General features: G+C 38.6%; 1 protein-coding gene across 1 annotated transcript; it reads right to left on the reverse strand.

Annotated features, from left to right (window-relative positions):
* Positions 1–1,737: 1,737 nt before the first annotated feature.
* On the reverse strand, positions 1,738–16,800 carry LOC135083940 (nuclear hormone receptor HR96). Its single transcript, XM_063978705.1, has 8 exons — positions 15,834–16,800; positions 10,610–10,741; positions 9,290–9,395; positions 7,722–7,835; positions 6,660–6,785; positions 6,031–6,120; positions 5,377–5,589; positions 1,738–2,216 (listed from the first exon to the last, which is right to left on the reverse strand). Exons 1-8 carry the CDS (start codon positions 16,580–16,582, stop codon positions 2,016–2,018), a joined length of 1,731 nt encoding a protein of 576 aa, XP_063834775.1. The 5' UTR covers positions 16,583–16,800; the 3' UTR covers positions 1,738–2,015.
* Positions 16,801–17,675: the final 875 nt, after the last annotated feature.

Here is a 17,675-nt window from a genome sequence, read left to right on the forward strand (position 1 = left end):
AGCGTTAAATTATTTTATTATCCCCCATATCTTTTTGGTTAAAATGGCGGAATATTTGACACTTGAGTCCCAGTTAAAATATAGCGAGTTGAAACTGATAACAAACTAACAAAGACCCAAAATATATTATGTGATCTTCTGGGAATCTAAACTTAATTAGAATATTTTTTATTGCTCACTGATTAGGCCTGGTACGTTATACTTATTATAAACTCCATTTAAAATCAAGTGTGTGAAAGATAATTTAAAGCAATCACAGAATCTATGCTTGATTTTATACAAGTTTTGGGCAAAAAAGGCGCTAGCTTCCAAAACATACGTCAGCTAATAAGATCGATGTTCACGGTTGTATATTCCCCAAGATATTGTATAAAAATGTTAACCAAATAGGTTGACTTTCCACAAAACGCATTGGGCCTTATTACAAAAAAGTTACACGCGCGTTGAACACTGGTTTAAAATGTAATGTCCATACTAAATAACAATTTAAACAGGTGTTCAACGCACGTTTAACTTTTTGTAATAAGGCTCTGTATTCTAATAATACAAACTCCTTTTGCTACTGCTGTTATCTAAAATATGTCTAATGTATTTATCTATTAGTCTATGTACATTATTGCGTTATGTATAGCATGCATCACGTAGTACACACTACGTACAAATACCCTGTGATATGATTTATTACTATTTAACCGTATGACGCCAGATTATTTATCTAAATTGTAACATTTTGCTTGGCAACATGTGGTCAGGTCCAAAAAATTGTTTTATTTTTTATTATTTTATCAAAATAACCTGGTTTTCTCTTAAAACTAACCATTTAATTACAAGAAAAGGCACATGATCTGGGGGCACGGCAGTGCCCCCACCAAGTCGAGCAAAAAAGCGGCACGGCCGTACCATCCTTTTCTCGAAGCAATTCAGGCCATTTTCGACCGCCTGTAACTTCGTTGTGGATAAAACTAGAAGGCTGAATTTTCATTAGCTATGCAGGCATTGTAAAAACACGGTATATTTAAAATTTCATTCAATTTGAACCAGTAGTTTAAGAATTATAACGGGTCAAAGTTACTTAATTTTGTCACTCACTGACTGACTGACTCACCGATCATCAAAACTCTAAGGCACTTCTAGCAGACCTAGAAGCTTCAAATTTGGAATATAAGTAGTGTTTGGTGTATGAATCAAGGAAAAACTAAAATATTTGGGGGCACGGTAGTGCAACCGCCAAGTCGAGTAAAATTTTTCAATTTCGGTCCAGTTTTCTAGATACATAACTGCTGTCTACAAAATACAAAAAGAAATGATATTTGGGGGCACGGTAGTGCAACCGCCAAGTCGAGTAAAATTTTTCAATTTCGGTCCAGTTTTCTAGATACATAACTGCTGTCTACAAAATACAAAAAGAAATGAGATCCCATCAAAAACAATACTTGTCAAAAAAACCAAGTCTCGCAACTCAGTTGTTCTACGGTAAAAAGTTGTGAGATCCATGTAATACCAAGTCCAGGCCAGGAAATCTTTAACGTTTTACATAAATATATTGACTTGGCCATCGCATGAAAACACGTGTAAATTAAATTATTTAGTGCGATGGCCAAGTCAATAATTTATGTAAAACGTTAAAGATTTCCTGGCCTGGACTTGGTATTACATGGATCTCACAACTTTTTACCGTAGAACAACTGAGTTGCGAGACTTGGTTTTTTTGACAAGTATTGTTTTTGATGGGATTGCTTTTGTTATAAATCTATTGTTGAATAATAACAGTGACCATGAAAATTAACACATATGGATATTGGATAATAATTGGACATTGGATTTATATTCTATTATTGATTCACTGCAAATAATTCTACTTGCTTCTAAAACTGCCTAAACAAAATTTATTCTAATTAAAGCGATACCCTACTCTATTTTTATAAATACATTTTTGAACCTGGCAACACTGTTAATCCAAAATGGCGTCATACAGGGGCATCAAACAATACTCAACTACAAAAATCATTCCAACCTCATGCGGCATGGTGTTTGAGGTCGAAAATCTCCATCAGCAAGGGTTCTATGGGGTTGACATCCAGATACACTCCCGTGACCTCCTCGGCCAGTTTGCGGAGTTCTAGTATCTTTTGGATCAGCTTCAGGAAGGTAGACTTCGCTTCGCATCCCGGGTATACGCTTTCGAGGTACCGCCGTAAGAGGTAGTAGTAGGAATTCTGGAATAAAGATTTTTTTGAGTTAGTAAAAGTGTACACAGAATGGCGGGAATTATCAGTATGATCAGCGTGAGCAGTACTCGTAATAAATAAGGTCGACATCAATGTAGTCAGCATCAATGTCAACTGCAAAAACTATCCTGGGTCTGTTAATTCGTTTGGCGTGAATAGGTTAACTATCCATTTCCGTTTTTGCCATTGCTCTCATCAAACGGCGATTCATTGCGATAGTACGATACGACATGACATACAATGGATAGTTAACACTGTTGCCGATGGTACAACGGCATTTGTGATCAGTTTCATAAGACGGTAAGATTGTTCCAAGCGACTGATATATGCCTACTAGTACTAAGTACTGACCTGAACAGTATAATGACGAATATGATCAGTAGTTCCAAGCAACTATATCTCACCTGTTCTAGCTTGACCACGTCTTTATGCGCAATCTTGGGCCTGTCTAGCGTAAAAAAGTGCAATGGCCACCATGATCAGTAGTCCCAAGAGCCTATATCTCACCTGCTATATGCTACAACTGGCCTGCTCCAGCTTGACCACGTCCCTATGAACAATCTTAGGCCGGTCCGGCGTGAACAATACAATGGCGGACATAATCAGCGTGACGTGCTCGTCGGCGCGCCACTGCGCATCGAACGAGCGGATGAACGACTCGTAGGAACGATAGATGTTGCCGGTCACGATCAGTGTTCTGAGCCATTGATGTATGACCACAACTGACCTGTTCTAGCTTGACCACGTCTCTGTGCACTATCTTGGGCCATTTTAGAGTGATCAGAACAATGGCGAATATGATCAGTGTCCTGCTCTAAATGGCGAACATGATCAGTGTTCTGCTATAAATGGCGAACATGATCAGTGTCCTATATGCTACAACTGACCTGTTCCAGCTTGACTACGTCTCTATGCACAATCTTGGGCTGGTCTAGCGTAAAACAACACAATGGCAAATGTGATCAGTGTCCTTTTATAAATGGCGAACATGATGCTATATCCTACAACTGACCTGCTCCAGCTTGACAGCTGACCCGGCGAACTTTGTTCCGCCTTAATGGCAATAAATAAGCAGACTTTTATTTTAATTTCGAAAGGGATAAAAAGTATCCTATGTCCTTCTCCTGGCTCTAAACTACCTCCCTAACAATTTTCAGCTAAATCTGTTCAGCCGTTCTTGAGTTACAAGTGGAGTAACTAACACGACTTTCTTTTATATACTACTAGCTGACCCGGCGAACTTTGTTCCGCCTTAATGGCAATAAATAAGCAGACTTTTTTTATTTCGAACGGGATAAAAAGTATCCTATGTCCTTCTCCTGGCTCTAAACTACCTCCCTGACAATTTTCAGCTAAATCGGTTCAGCCGTTCTTGAGTTATAAGTGGAGTAACTAACACGACTTTCTTTTATATACAGGGTGTTAGGTAAATGGGTATATGAGCCGACACTAGCCCATGTTAACATGGGCATATAAATGGTATGGTGAAGTTAAGTTATTTTAATTTTCATACAAATCGGATTTTATAAAATTTATTTTGTCTGAAAATTTAAAAAATTAAAATAACGATATCAAATTTCTGACTTCACCATACCGTTTATATGCCCATGTTAACATGGGCTAGTGTCGGCTCATATACCCATTTACCTAACACCCTGTATATAGATATAGATATAGAAAGATCTTGGACCAGTCTAGCGTAAACAGTACAATAGCGGACAATGACAACTGACCTGCTCCAACTTCACGACGTCTCTATGAACAATCTTAGGCCGGTCCGGCGTGAACAATACAATGGCGGACATAATTAGCGTGACGTGCTCGTCGGCGCGCCACTGCGGATCGAACGAGCGAATGAACGACTCGTAGGAACGATAGATGTTGCCGGTCACGATCAGTGTTCTGAGCCATTGATGTATGACCACAACTGACCTGTTCTAGCTTGACCACGTCTCTGTGCGCTATCTTGGGCCATTTTAGAGTGATCAGAACAGTGGCAAATGTGATCAGTGTCCTGCTTTAAATGGCGAACATGATCAGATCATCAGTTTCCTGCTACAAACGGCGAACATGATGAGTGTCCTATATGCTAAAGCCTGGTCCGTGAGCACGTAGAATCCCGTCCAATGACCCCAAGCTACCCATCCCTATCGCCCGCGCGTAATTATGTTGCTGTCGCGCTCGCACACTCACTGCGGGCGCCCGTCGCACAGTCGCGACAGCAACATAATTACGCGCGAGCGATAGGGATGGGTAGCTTGGGGTCATTGGACGGGATTCTACGTGCTCACGGACCAGGCTTTACAACTGACCTGTTCTAGCTTGACCACGTCTCTGTGCACTATCTTGGGCCATTTTAGAGTGATCAGACAATGGCGAATGTGAACAGTGTCCTGCTATAAACGGCAAACATGATCAGTGTCCTGCTACAATGGCGAACATGATGCTATATGCTACAACTGACCTGTTCCAGCTTGACCACGTCTCTATGAACAATCTTGGGTCTATCCGGCGTGAACAATACAATGGCGGACATAATCAGCGTGACGTGCTCGTCAGCGCGCCACTGCGGATCGAACGAGCGGATGAACGACTCGTAGGAACGGTAGATGTTGCCGGTCACGATCAGTGTTCTGAGCTATTGATGAATGACCACAACTGACCTATTTTAGATTGACCACGTCTCTGTGCACTATCTTGGGGCATTTTAGAGTGATCAGACAATGGCGAATGTGATCAGTGTCCTGTTATAAATGGCGAACATGATCAGTGTCCTGCTATAAATGGCGAACATGATCAGTGTCCTGCTATAAATGGCGAACATGATCAGTGTCCTATATGCTACAACTGACCTGTTCCAGCTTGACCACGTCCCTATGCACGATCTTGGGTCTATCCGGCGTGAACAGTACAATGGCGGACATGATCAGCGGTCCCAACTCCTAAGAGCCTATATCTCACCTGTTCGAGCTTGACCACGTCTTTATAAAGAATTTTGGACGTCTAGCGTAAACAGTACAATGGCGGAGAATGACAACTGACCTGTTCCAGCTTGACCACGTCTCTATGCACAATCTTGGGTCTATCCGGCGTAAACAGCACGATGGCAGACATGATCACAGTAGTCCCAAAAGCCTATATATCTCACCTGTTCCAGCTTGACCACGTCTCTATGAACAATCTTGGGTCGGTCCGGCGTGAACAATACAATGGCGGACATAATTAGCGTGACGTGCTCGTCGGCGCGCCACTGCGGATCGAACGAGCGAATGAACGACTCGTACGAGCGGTAGATGTTGCCGGTGGCCAGTTTCAGAACGTCTGTGCGAATGCAGCCGAACTGGTCTTGGACTTGGGGGATCTGGGGAAGTAGAAATAGAAAAACACTTTATTTGACATGAAAATAACATAAATAATATTGAACATAGAGAAAAAAAAACAGGGAAAAGTATTTTCCTGTGAAAAAGACGCCCGCTCAGTATAAATCGAGACACGCGTGCCCCTGGTTTCCAGCGGGTGCCTCACCAGCCGTTAAGTTTACAAGTTTAACATTAACTGGAGGGCGCCACTATCATAACAGACTACATTCTCGGCTAGCTTCGGTCGTGTCGAGACATTCATTTTTAGGAATTTGAACTTTGAAATGATCGCGAGTGCAAATTGCAATGTTGGTTACGAATTTTGGTTAATTTCCTCATAACGAGTAGTATAGCTACAGTAATATAGTAGATTCTGCACAAAGGGATAAAAAACTATCATGTTTATGATATTAAGTAGATGTGGAACAGAAATAAATGCTTACCTTCCACTGATTTCTTTGGCCGTCGTAGTAATACGTCATTGTACTAATTAATATCATCACTTCTATGCATCCGCCTTTCAGAAGAGCAACCTGAAAAGATTAGTTTTTTAAGTGGGCATGGTTGGTCAAACTTGACCTTCATTGGCGGTCAAGCTGTAGATCCTGGCTACACAGGAGTTGCAGCGGTGGGAACGAGAGGTGGGAATAGTCCCGTTTCAGCTAAAGTGGCCAAAAAGTTGATAACACAACCTTATTCAAATTCTAATCAAGACGTGGGGCGAACTTTTTGGCTACTTTGGATACTGTTTGTATTTAATATTTTGTTGCCACTTTCTAAGAAATAAATTATTTTATTTACGAACTATTTGATTTTGACTGTACCAGAGGTGGAATTGTGTAAAGCAATCGTAATCATTTGACAGTTCATAACGTACAATAAAGTCAGTTAAACAAAGCGTTTGACAGAATAATCGTACGTTATGAACTGTCAAATGATAAAGATTGCTTTACACAATTTCACCTCTGATTGTATTTGAGCCATGTTCCATCATGTTTCTTTCTTTCTGGTCCTATTCTACAGGGCTAGAATGTACGTATATAGGAACATCTTAACCAGGCGTGTATGTTACCTGGTCTTCCTCGCACATGTTCTTGAAGGCGTTGATCTTCTTGGCCAGCTTGATGACGCGGCGGATGGCCACCGCCGTCAGGTTCACGATCGTGATCAGCCGAGGGTCGTGTTTGCCGTCGCCCTCCTGGGAAAACAACATAAGTGGGATCGATAGAGTTTAGTTCTTTAAAAACTCTTCTAAAATATTACACAGTGCATCTGACTTTGTGTTCGTCCCGTTTCGTCACTCCGTCAACCTTTCTTATCTTTCATATACCAGCCTCAATACTCAATAAGTTTGTTTGTTTGTTTGTTTCAGCCAAATGACGTCCACTGCTGGACAAAGGCCTCCCCCAAGGTTTTCCACAATGAACGGTCCTGCGCTGCCCGCATCCAGGCTCTTCCCGCGACCTTTACCAGATCGTCGGTCCACCTAGTAGGAGGCAATAAGTTTATTGCTTCCATAACAATAAATACAGATAATTATGTTACAATGTGTTAATACGGACTCACTCACTGCGTGCGTACCATTTCACGCTAATGAGGGTTTTCGCGTATGAAAAATCCACCAGATGGCAATACGTAGACGCGAGGTCCAAATGCTGCATGATTGGTTATTTTCGACATGACATTGACAGATATGTCAAAATCCACCAATCACGCAGCAGTCAGACCCCACATCCACGTCTCGCCATCTAGCGGATCTTTCATTTGCAAAAACCCTCATTCATTAAATTGATTAATTTTCCACACTGACGCTCATCATGATTGTTTCAACCACAGGACGGACGTTCACTACTGAACATAGGCCTGACCCCAATGATTTCTAGATTGGAAGACAATAAATTAATAATTCAATTACTTCATTTCAACTATGTCTATGTCCCTTGCTGGACAAAGAGGATTGAGGATTTCATAACGAACTATTCAGCGCAGCGCGCATTTAAATATTTTCCGCGACCAATGATTCACTGTGGGAGGAGATCCCACCGTCACTAGGAATCGAACCAGGAAACTGGGTCTGAGATAGGGGGAGAAGTGGAGGATTCCAACAAAATGTAGTCTCGTAGCTAGGTAGTACCTTCAACCCTGCTGTGCTCGCCGTATCTCCAATGAGCTGCGAGATATCGTCTTCTATAGGCGCGTGTAACGCTTTATTTGCGACCAACAGTTCATTCAGCTTCGCTCGCTCTACCTGGAAGAATATTAATAATACTGGGATTAGCTGGTTGATTGACTTTGCTTGCTTTAGGCCTAGGATGCGCGTCACGATAAACTTTTATCAAGGATTTTATCGATTTTGCACGATAAGCCCATCCATTTGTCGTCTAAAATAGCTGATAAGATTTTACTATGGCGCGCATCATATCTAGCCCGGGTGTTGAAGAAATACCATTGCTATCTTTAATGAAATCTTATTCTATGACTATTTTTAATTCTCTATTTCATTCCCAAGTAAATAATATCATGACACTGAATTGTCTCTGCTCACAAAATATCATCCAATATTCAATTCCAATTAATATTTAGTCAATACCTTAATTAACAACCATTAAATAAATAATATGTATGTTTTGTGTTTAAAAATAATCAAATGATTCATTCAAATATAGTCATTATTGTATTGTCACTTATTTAGTTTTTCCTTCAGATAAACCTCTGTGGTCAATTACTAATAGCAGTCTGTTACCTCATTCAGTTCCCGGGAAGAGCCTTAACTTAAAATATTACTTAGGCTAAGGCCTAATTATGAGGTTTTGGAAAATCTACTTTAAAGTACGGCCAACTAGCAGCGATACAAAAGGTCGATTCGACTGTCGAACTGACAATCTATTCTGTCTCTTCCCATCTTGTGTATTAGTCGTAATGTCTCGTTCTCCCCCCAAAATATTATGTCAAAGTCAAACCCTTAGGCTGGGTTGCACCATCTTACTTTAACTTTGACAAACGTCAATAATTTGTCAAAATCTATACAAAAAGCACCGGTTATCGTCATAGTTACCGTTAAAGATAGGTGGTGCAACCCACCCCTACTATTCCAAATGACCATGACATTGGGTTTGTTTACATTTGGTATCACTTCTCGTTGGCCGTACTTTAGGTTGTAATGACAAGAAATTATACCGAGCATCTCTTTGATTTGGAAGGATTTTGTCTAATAGCAGGCTGATATCTATTAGGCATGTTATGGATATATATTTTCGGTTATGGATACGGTTGCGGATATAGGAATAATATTATACCGGTTTCAGTTACGGTTACGGATATTTTTTTATTTCGGATATCCGAAAGTTGTCCAACACGGCTCATTTATGGCCGCACACTTAACATGGAATAAAGAGTAATAAAAAAATTAAAATTGATACTAGATGGCATTATAAAGGTAAATCAGGCTGTTATGGCTTTACATAAATAATGCTATAATAATAATAATAATAAATACTCTTTATTGTACACCACATAAAAAGAAATAGAAAGAAAAGGAACACATAAGGTACAGTTATATAAAAAAAAATAACTGCCTACATCCGAAACTATCCGAAACTTTTGAATCGGTTACGGTTATGGTTTCGGATATTTTTTTATTTCGGATATCCGAAAGTTTCGGTTACGGTTACGGATATCCATAACATCCCTGATCTCTATTACCTCATTCAGTTCCCGCGAAGAGCCGCAAGGGTTCACAGATGTATAGGCCTCGAACTCCAGCTTGATGGCTTCGCATAGGATCGACTCCATTGAGTTGGGTTCTATTCTGTGGAGAATTAGTTAAGATGATTAAAATGACTATTATAGTAAAGGACCAAAGGTTTAGGACACCCTTTAGCTAGGTCAGTGGTTCTTAACCTTTAAGTCACGAGGGACCATTCTACTAAATTTCTGTCTTGTCAGGGACCACTTTTTTTTCCAAAATCCTATGAAAGGGGAGGTCGATTTCTCGCCACTTTGCGCCGTTTACGTTGTGTTGACTCGACTCATCACGTCACGTCACTTGTTTATTACGATGTCTTCGTGGACCACTTGGAATGCCTCCTACCGGTTAAGAACCACTGAGCTAAGTGGAGAGGCTAATTGGGAAAGGGCGCCGGCAGAAGCTAGATGCGTTAAGCTGAAGACAGGGCAATATGGCACGTATCAGGCGAGGCGTATTAATCACTGCTATAAGCTCGCGATGACGACTATGACACTATGATGATGACAAAGACCAAATAATAATGATGACTTCAAAATGACAATATTTTACTAACAGTTAGCTTATTGTTTTGTAGGGTATCTAGGTCAAGTTTAAAGTGGTCTTTATGGCACACCCCAAATATTGTGTTGATTAGACTTGCTATCAACTCTGAGACAGATAAGTTTAAATATATGGCTAGCTAAGTGCATCGCTCATCCCAGAAGAGGCTAACCGTTATCTTGAGTTTCTTGTGATGCTTAAAAGTTAATTACTTATGTCATTGGTTCCCAAACTTATTTGAGACGCGCCCCAAATTTCGACCAACCAACCTCTCCTCCAGTCAAGATTATTTATTGGTCGTATCGCAGTCTGGAATGCATTCTCTCAGCGGTCGCAGGTTTCCCGCGCCCCCCACTTTGGGAACCAATGACTTATGTAGTTATGTGGTTTTGGAGACTCTACTTAAGGTTACAATGACTATACACCAACCATCTCTTTAATTTGGAAGGATTTTTTACAATTCCAAATCAAATCAAATCAAAAGCGTTTATTCGTGGAACATAGGTAACAATATGTAGTTGTTTAAGCCTAGGCGCAGACCATCGACTTTTAGTTGGCCGATAGTTGGGTCGGGCTGTTAATCAGTATGGAGATGTATGAAAGCGCGCACATTACACCGATTTGGTATCGGCTGATTCTTCATACAAATTAGAATCGGGTCCAACTATCGTCCAACTAAAAATCGATGGTCAACGCCTAGCCTAAATTAGGCAGTCCAATTTAAAGTGGTATACCTCTCAACATCCTGCAGTATGTCCCGGGCCTTATTGACGTCGGGGTTGGTGCTGGTGGACGGTATCTCCTCACAAACGTGCTGCGGCTTCGGCTCAGTGTACGTCATCGTGTCGCCGTTGGTTAATATTGACCTGGAACATTGTTTGTAAAATATTATTGTTGTATGAGTGATGAGCTGTATTTATAGATGTAAACATGTGCTTGTCATCTTACACCTTTCAACCAGAGTAAATACAAATGAGTGGGTCATCTTCATAGAAACGCACCGAGCGCGATTTGTATGTGAGCGCGCCAACACGTATGCGGCGCGCACGCACACACTGACAAAATTTAGCGGTGATTAGCGGTGAGGTGCGCCGAATACAAACCGCGCCCGTGTGTTCCTATGAAGATGACCTACTCATTTGTATTTACTCTGTTTCAACCTTTGTTTTGTTTCCTGTCATCCTCTTTGCACTGGAGAGAAGTCGATTCTTTAACTTCGAACTATTTTTTTGTTCTTCTGATTATTTAGCTGCAGGTCCAATGACAGTTTAACTTTCTAAAGGACAAACTTTAACTTCACTTGTTAGGCTTTATTGGTGGTCAAGCTGTAGATCCTGGCTACACAGGAGTTGCAGTGGGAACGAGAGGTGGGAATAGTCCCGTTTAAGCTGGTCCAGATGACGCGTTTTTACTCGCGCGTTTCGAATCACGCGATATTGAGATACGAGGTTCATACCTACATTTTGTCGACATGCAGTCGCGCGTTCTGATAAAACGCGTCATGGACCAGCTCTTATCAAGGCTAAATACAGTAAGTCTTTAATCTATAGGTAAATTGAAAAAAATTAACTGGTGCATTAGGCAGTTTAATTTGTTCATCACTACATAATAATATTATAAAAAAAAGTCGCTTTTCTGTGTGTCCCTATGTACGGTTAGATCTTTAAAACTACACAACCGATTTTGATGCGGTTTTTTTAAAGATAGAGTAATTCAAGAGGAAGGTTTTTTTTAAAGTATTGTACCTGTGCGAAGCAGGGGTGGGTCTAGGGTTGCCAACATTTCATCAGCGAAATATAGTATTTTCCAAAATAAGGTGGAAAAAAATATAGTACATTTATAAAAAAAATAGTATTTTATGGGAAAAACAAAAAAATAGACAAATATAAATTTTTTAATTATTTATTTTTATAAAAACTATATTTTTTTGCAGTTCTTGCGCTGTGTAACAGTTTTTTGTTTAAAATAAAAGTGTCATATGCTTTGTCACATTAAATTTTTAAATTAATATAAATCAAAAGCTCATTTTTTTATTAATGATACACTACTTCTGTTTCTTTCTTCTCGCCACTTCGAATTCATAACCGAAAATATCCTTTCTGTAAATGCCGAAGTGGCGGGAATAGAGAGCAGGAATGAAATTACTTCAAATAAATTTGGTAAGTCATTTTCAGTATTTTTTTTAAATATGCTGCCATTTTTGGCCTGTAGTTTTGTCAGTAAAGTCACTACAGTCTTTTAATTTAGCAAAGATTTCATCCAATATCGTTATTTCAGAGTATAGGTCGTCCATTTTGATACTCAATTTTTCTTGTAAATTTAGAACTTCTAATATTGTCTCACAGTCATTAAATGAAACCTCCTTTTTTAAATTTAATTTATTAAGATTAATCTATTATTAAGATAGTCTAAACATTTATCAAGAAACTAGCTTTCCGCCCGCGGCTTCGCCCGCGTGGAATTTTGTCTGTCACAGAAAAACTTTATCGCGCGCGTCCCTGTTTCAAAAACCGGGATAAAAACTATCCTATGTTCTTTCCCGGGACTCAAACTATCTCTATGCCAAATTTCATCAAAATCGGTTGCGAGGTTTAAGCGGGAAAGCGTAACAGACAGACAGACAGACAGACAGACAGACAGACAGAGTTACTTTCGCATTTATAATATTAGTTGGAGTCTAAACATTTATCAAGAAACTAGCTTTCCGCCCGCGGCTTCACCCGCGTGGAATTTTGTCTGTCACAGAAAAACTTTATCGCGCGCGTCCCTGTTTCAAAAACCGGGATAAAAACTATCCTATGTTCTTTCCCGGGACTCAAACTATCTCTATGCCAAATTTCATCAAAATCGGTTGCGAGGTTTAAGCGGGAAAGCGTAACAGACAGACAGACAGACAGACAGACAGACAGACAGAGTTACTTTCGCATTTATAATATTAGTTGGGATAGCAAAAAAATCTTTTGAATTCCATAACTTTCTGTGGGGGGGATTTTGCTTCTAATGATTGCAACATTTTTTTTGTTTTGTAACCAAAAAAAATATCTTTTTTACGTTGTTCTAGCGCCGATTTTAAAATTGACATAATATGTTGTGATAAGGATAGAGACATGCAATTTTTAGTTTTACAAAAGTAATACGATAGAGAATAATACAAAGCAATAAAAACCACCTGTTATAGGGGCTTTTTTGGAGAAATTGATCAAATAACCAAAAAAACACGAATTTAAAAGCAGAATTTTTTTCAAAATGTATATTTTTTTATTATTTGTTGGCATTTTCTGGGTATTTTATGTATTTTATTAGTATCGCCTGTTATTTAGCATTATTATTGTTTTTATTTTATCAGGATATACATCTTAGTTTAAAAGTTATTACGTTTTCTTTACGAGAAGTAATTGGAAGAAAATTTTTTTTATAATTTTTTTTAAAAAATCTCAAAAATTTTTTGACCTCTTTTTTCTCGAAAAAAATAGGTCTAGTTTCACATATTTTCATATGTGCACTTTATCGTGACTCACACTGTATATTTTGGGGATCTTCAGTAATCCAGTCATACTCTCTTTCCCACTCCGGTTTATTTTATTTGGAGTCTTTTTGGTATTTTTCGTTTTTTAGTCGGCGTTAGCGGCGCAATAGAATTTGACGCACTTTCGTTATCACTACCACTTTCCATACCTAATTTATATAAGATTTCAACTTTTCAAAAGAAATAACAACATCTAGTTGAAAACGATTCTGCCGATAATAAAGCAGACCAAAATATCGTTTGACGACGATAAAATTTACGTTGTCAATTTGACATTGACCAGTTCGTTACGTGCGATGGGGCGGAAAGGTTCTGGAATGGAGGCCGCGTACCGGAAAACGCAGCGTGGGACGTCCACCTACAAGGTGGACCGACGACATCGTAAAGGTAGCAGGGAAGCGCTGGACGCAGGCCGCTACCAATCGATCAACATGGAAAACATTGGGGGAGGCCTATGTTCAGCAGTGGACGTCCTATGGCTGAAATGATGAAGTTCGTTACGCAAGCGTTCGGATACACGCTATCGCCTATCGGGTATGTTCACGGACCTCATCAAAGGAAATGGTACGTGCGCAAAAGGTTATATGACTTAGCCATCTTAACAGTTAAAAGTTACTTTAAAGGCGCGTTCTTATTTTTTTTATATGAAGGATTTGTTTGTTAGATTTGTCGGTGTTGAAAATATAGTATTTTTGCGTACTATATATTTTTTCAACAGTATATAGTACGCAGACCCGAAATATAGTACAATACTATATATTATAGTACGGTTGGCAACCCTAGGTGGGTCCCTATTTATTTATAACTAGCTTTCCGCCCGCGGCTTCGCCCGCGTGGAATTTTGTCTGTCACAGAAAAATTTATCGCGCGTGTCCTTGTTTCAAAAACCGGGATAAAAACTATACTATGTCCTTTCTCGGGACTCAAACTACACTCGACAGCAAACAAATCGCACCACCCGCGACAAGCACTTTCAAACGTATGCATCCCCACTTCACACCAATATTGGTACCATTCAAAAGCCTAGTTCTAAACTTCATTTCATTATAGGAAAGGTTTTTACCCCAAAAATGTTTCTTTAGAAGGATCCAGAGTCACTTCTTCAAAAAATAGATGTTACGCTTGAGCCAACTTTTATGGCTATAAAACTGTTCAAAGTCAAAGTCAAAGTCAAAATTTCTTTATTTGTTTGGACTAATAAATAGTTCTTACAAATCGTCATTTTGCTCTTAAGGAGCCTCTACATGTCTCATAATCTTTTTACCCTACCAGCGCTTCGAGACCAACATTTGGCAAGTGCTGAGAAGAAGCGCCGCAACAAACTCAGTCACCACTGTCTGCCGGTTAATATAAATAAATAGAAATAGTAGTAGTAGGTACATTCGATTCAGGAGCAGTTCACTGATTTTACCATGCATTCTTGTATGGTGTATCTTATAAGAATGGGTATACAAGATTGCGATTACGATTGTTAAGTTGGGATTAATCGCTATCCATCTGTTAAAGAGGACACGTGTGATCATTATTTGGTTTTATAACCATAAAATTTGGTCTAATTGATCCCAGAGGTGAGCCCAAAGTGAGGTCTTTTTTCAAGTCACATTTATGGTATACGTTAATCATTTATTAAGAAATTAAATGTGTTTTTCTTTAAGGATATTTATTGGGCTTTCAAATAACACCAATATTGTTGGGGCACCATTATTGTGTCAAAAGAAAATCTTTAAAGCTCGCGTCGCGGGTGGTGCGATTTATTTGCTGTCGAGTGTATATTAAAAATTTCATAAAAATCGGTTCAATGTTTTAGGCGTGAAAGCGACACAGACAGAGAGAGTTACTGTCGCATTTATAATATTAGTAAGGATTTAGTTTAAGATGCTACTTTTAATGCTAAGAAATTATAATAACTTTGAAAAAATCTGTTTAAGGTAGGTACCTATAAAACTAATTTTACATTGAGATAAAAATAGTATAGGAAGCAATTTTATTTCAACTTGCCCTTGACCAACTTATTACATGTTTATTGTGACTCACTATGTGATTTAAGAAAACATTAAATAACCTTGATTAGTGTAGTATCTTGTTGATAAAAATATTGAACATTATTAGATGGCATTTTTTTTTACTTTGGAGAGAAAGAGAAAAACAGTGCTAACTTTAATTGATTTGATTATAATTTTATCAACAAGTTTTATTAAGATTTTTGTTTAAATAGATGCAGAAATCTATCCAGTCTCCAAAAGGATAATGGAAGTTACAAAATACCTCTTTAGGAAGAACAATTTTTAGGAAGAACAATTTGTAAAGTTTCTCTGAAAATATAGTAGAGATGATTTTGTTTTACAGGTTTTTTAACCGATTAAAGGTTTTGGATATGATACTACTAAAAAGATGCTTAAACTAACAAAATATTTTTAAGATAATGTACAAACCTTATACTATTTTGTTTTGGGAGTTCAGCATATAAACTATTACTATTGTCCATTGTATCATACATATTGTACGATTCTTGCTGCAACCGGTGCTCGTATAATGATCTATTGATGATCGTCTTCTCCTCAATAGGATTGACCTTCATAGGGTACACGTCGCTACTCTGCACACTCGGAGGAGCGTAATACATCGGCGGAGAATGTAACGATGACTCCAAGTCATTGCTCAACGGTGACTGAACCGTACTGCTCGGACTACACGTCGTACTATTCAGAACATCATACTGAACTATTTGTTCCTGAGGTGGCGGTATGTACGTGTTAGTAATTTCATCATCCCGCTTCGTTATTTTGGAGCTAGAAACAGTGTCTTCAGGGGAATTATGATGACGTTTTTTCGCGCGGTTTTCTTCTATTTTTCTCCGCTTCTCTGCTTTGTCCTCTTCTGACATTATGAACTCCTTCACCATCCCTATCGCTAAACATTTTTCCAGCCGACATTTTTGACAAAACCTACGTGTTACCACAGTAATCTCACAGTTGTTCGTGAACGGACACTTGAACTCCTTACTAGCTAATGCATTGCGTCGAAAAAACGCTTTGCAACTCTCACAAGATATCGCGTTAAAGTTGTACCCTAGCGCCTTATCACCGCAAACTAAACATATTTTCTGAAGATTAGACGGTATCTCCTTCTTGTTACCGGGCCCATCGTTCTTTTTATCGCTATTCTCACTGGAACTATCCATTTTCACAGTAAAATAACATAGAAATTCACTTTAGTAAACACAAAAGGATTCCACTACTTTGTAAGGCGCGACTACAGGCGTCACTCGGCAATTCACTCACGGGCATCGTGTTAAACGAACAGGCGATTAGGTAGCAACATTGATATTTAATCAATGTTTATTGATAACGTAACATTTTGCGAAAATGTTCAAGATAAATAAAATAATCTGATCCATTTGATGACTAATGTCATAAATTAGGTGTCATTTTACTGTCACTAATGTCAGTTGCACCATGTGTCAAAGTTTTTTTTTATAATTATGTTCCAGACAAGGCGATAACGCATTCAGTTTTCATCTGGTTAATAATTTTACATTTATTGTGGAATGATGTTGATGACTGAATAGGCAAATGGAACCAATAATAATGATAAACACACTCATGTTCTTGCTTAAGAAATAAATTTGATTTACTATTTTTTTTCTTTTAGCACGAAAAACTGGTAGAGAATGCTTTATAACATGTTGATCTTTTCGACGCCCCTCATTCATATGATTGAACCCTTACCATTCTCCAGTTATTTGTTACAAAGAAACAGAGATTACAAAGAAAGGTACCTACTTCATAAACATATTTTCATGTGCGTTATATGAAAAATTTATACAATCGGCATGCCTTTTCACTACGTGATACAATGCACAAACAACGAGTAAACAGCAAGATAGAAATAAAACAATACAATGAAAAATGCGGAGCTGCAAAACGCGTCCCAATTTGCTTACTCGAGATTTTAGATCAGCGGATTTCATGTTACAGTCACTTTCAAGTTTAATAATAACTAAGTTTATTCAAAAATGGCTAGTTAAGATGTTACGTGGTGCCTTAATCGATTAATTGATTGTTACAAAATTATTATATTCAATACTTTGGAGTCAGGATTTATGACATTCAAATAAAGACACCTTTTTACTAGAAAAAATATAAAATTTAGATTATGTATTTTTTTAACCCACCCTAACTAACACAGTACCCCTAGCATGAACAACTTTCGCCTTCGAATTGTTTGCGTATTCGACAAAATTCGATACTCAACCTTCGATTTAAACGATAACG

Source organism: Ostrinia nubilalis, chromosome 24, assembly GCF_963855985.1.
Source record: "Ostrinia nubilalis chromosome 24, ilOstNubi1.1, whole genome shotgun sequence".
NCBI lineage: Eukaryota > Metazoa > Arthropoda > Insecta > Lepidoptera > Crambidae > Ostrinia > Ostrinia nubilalis.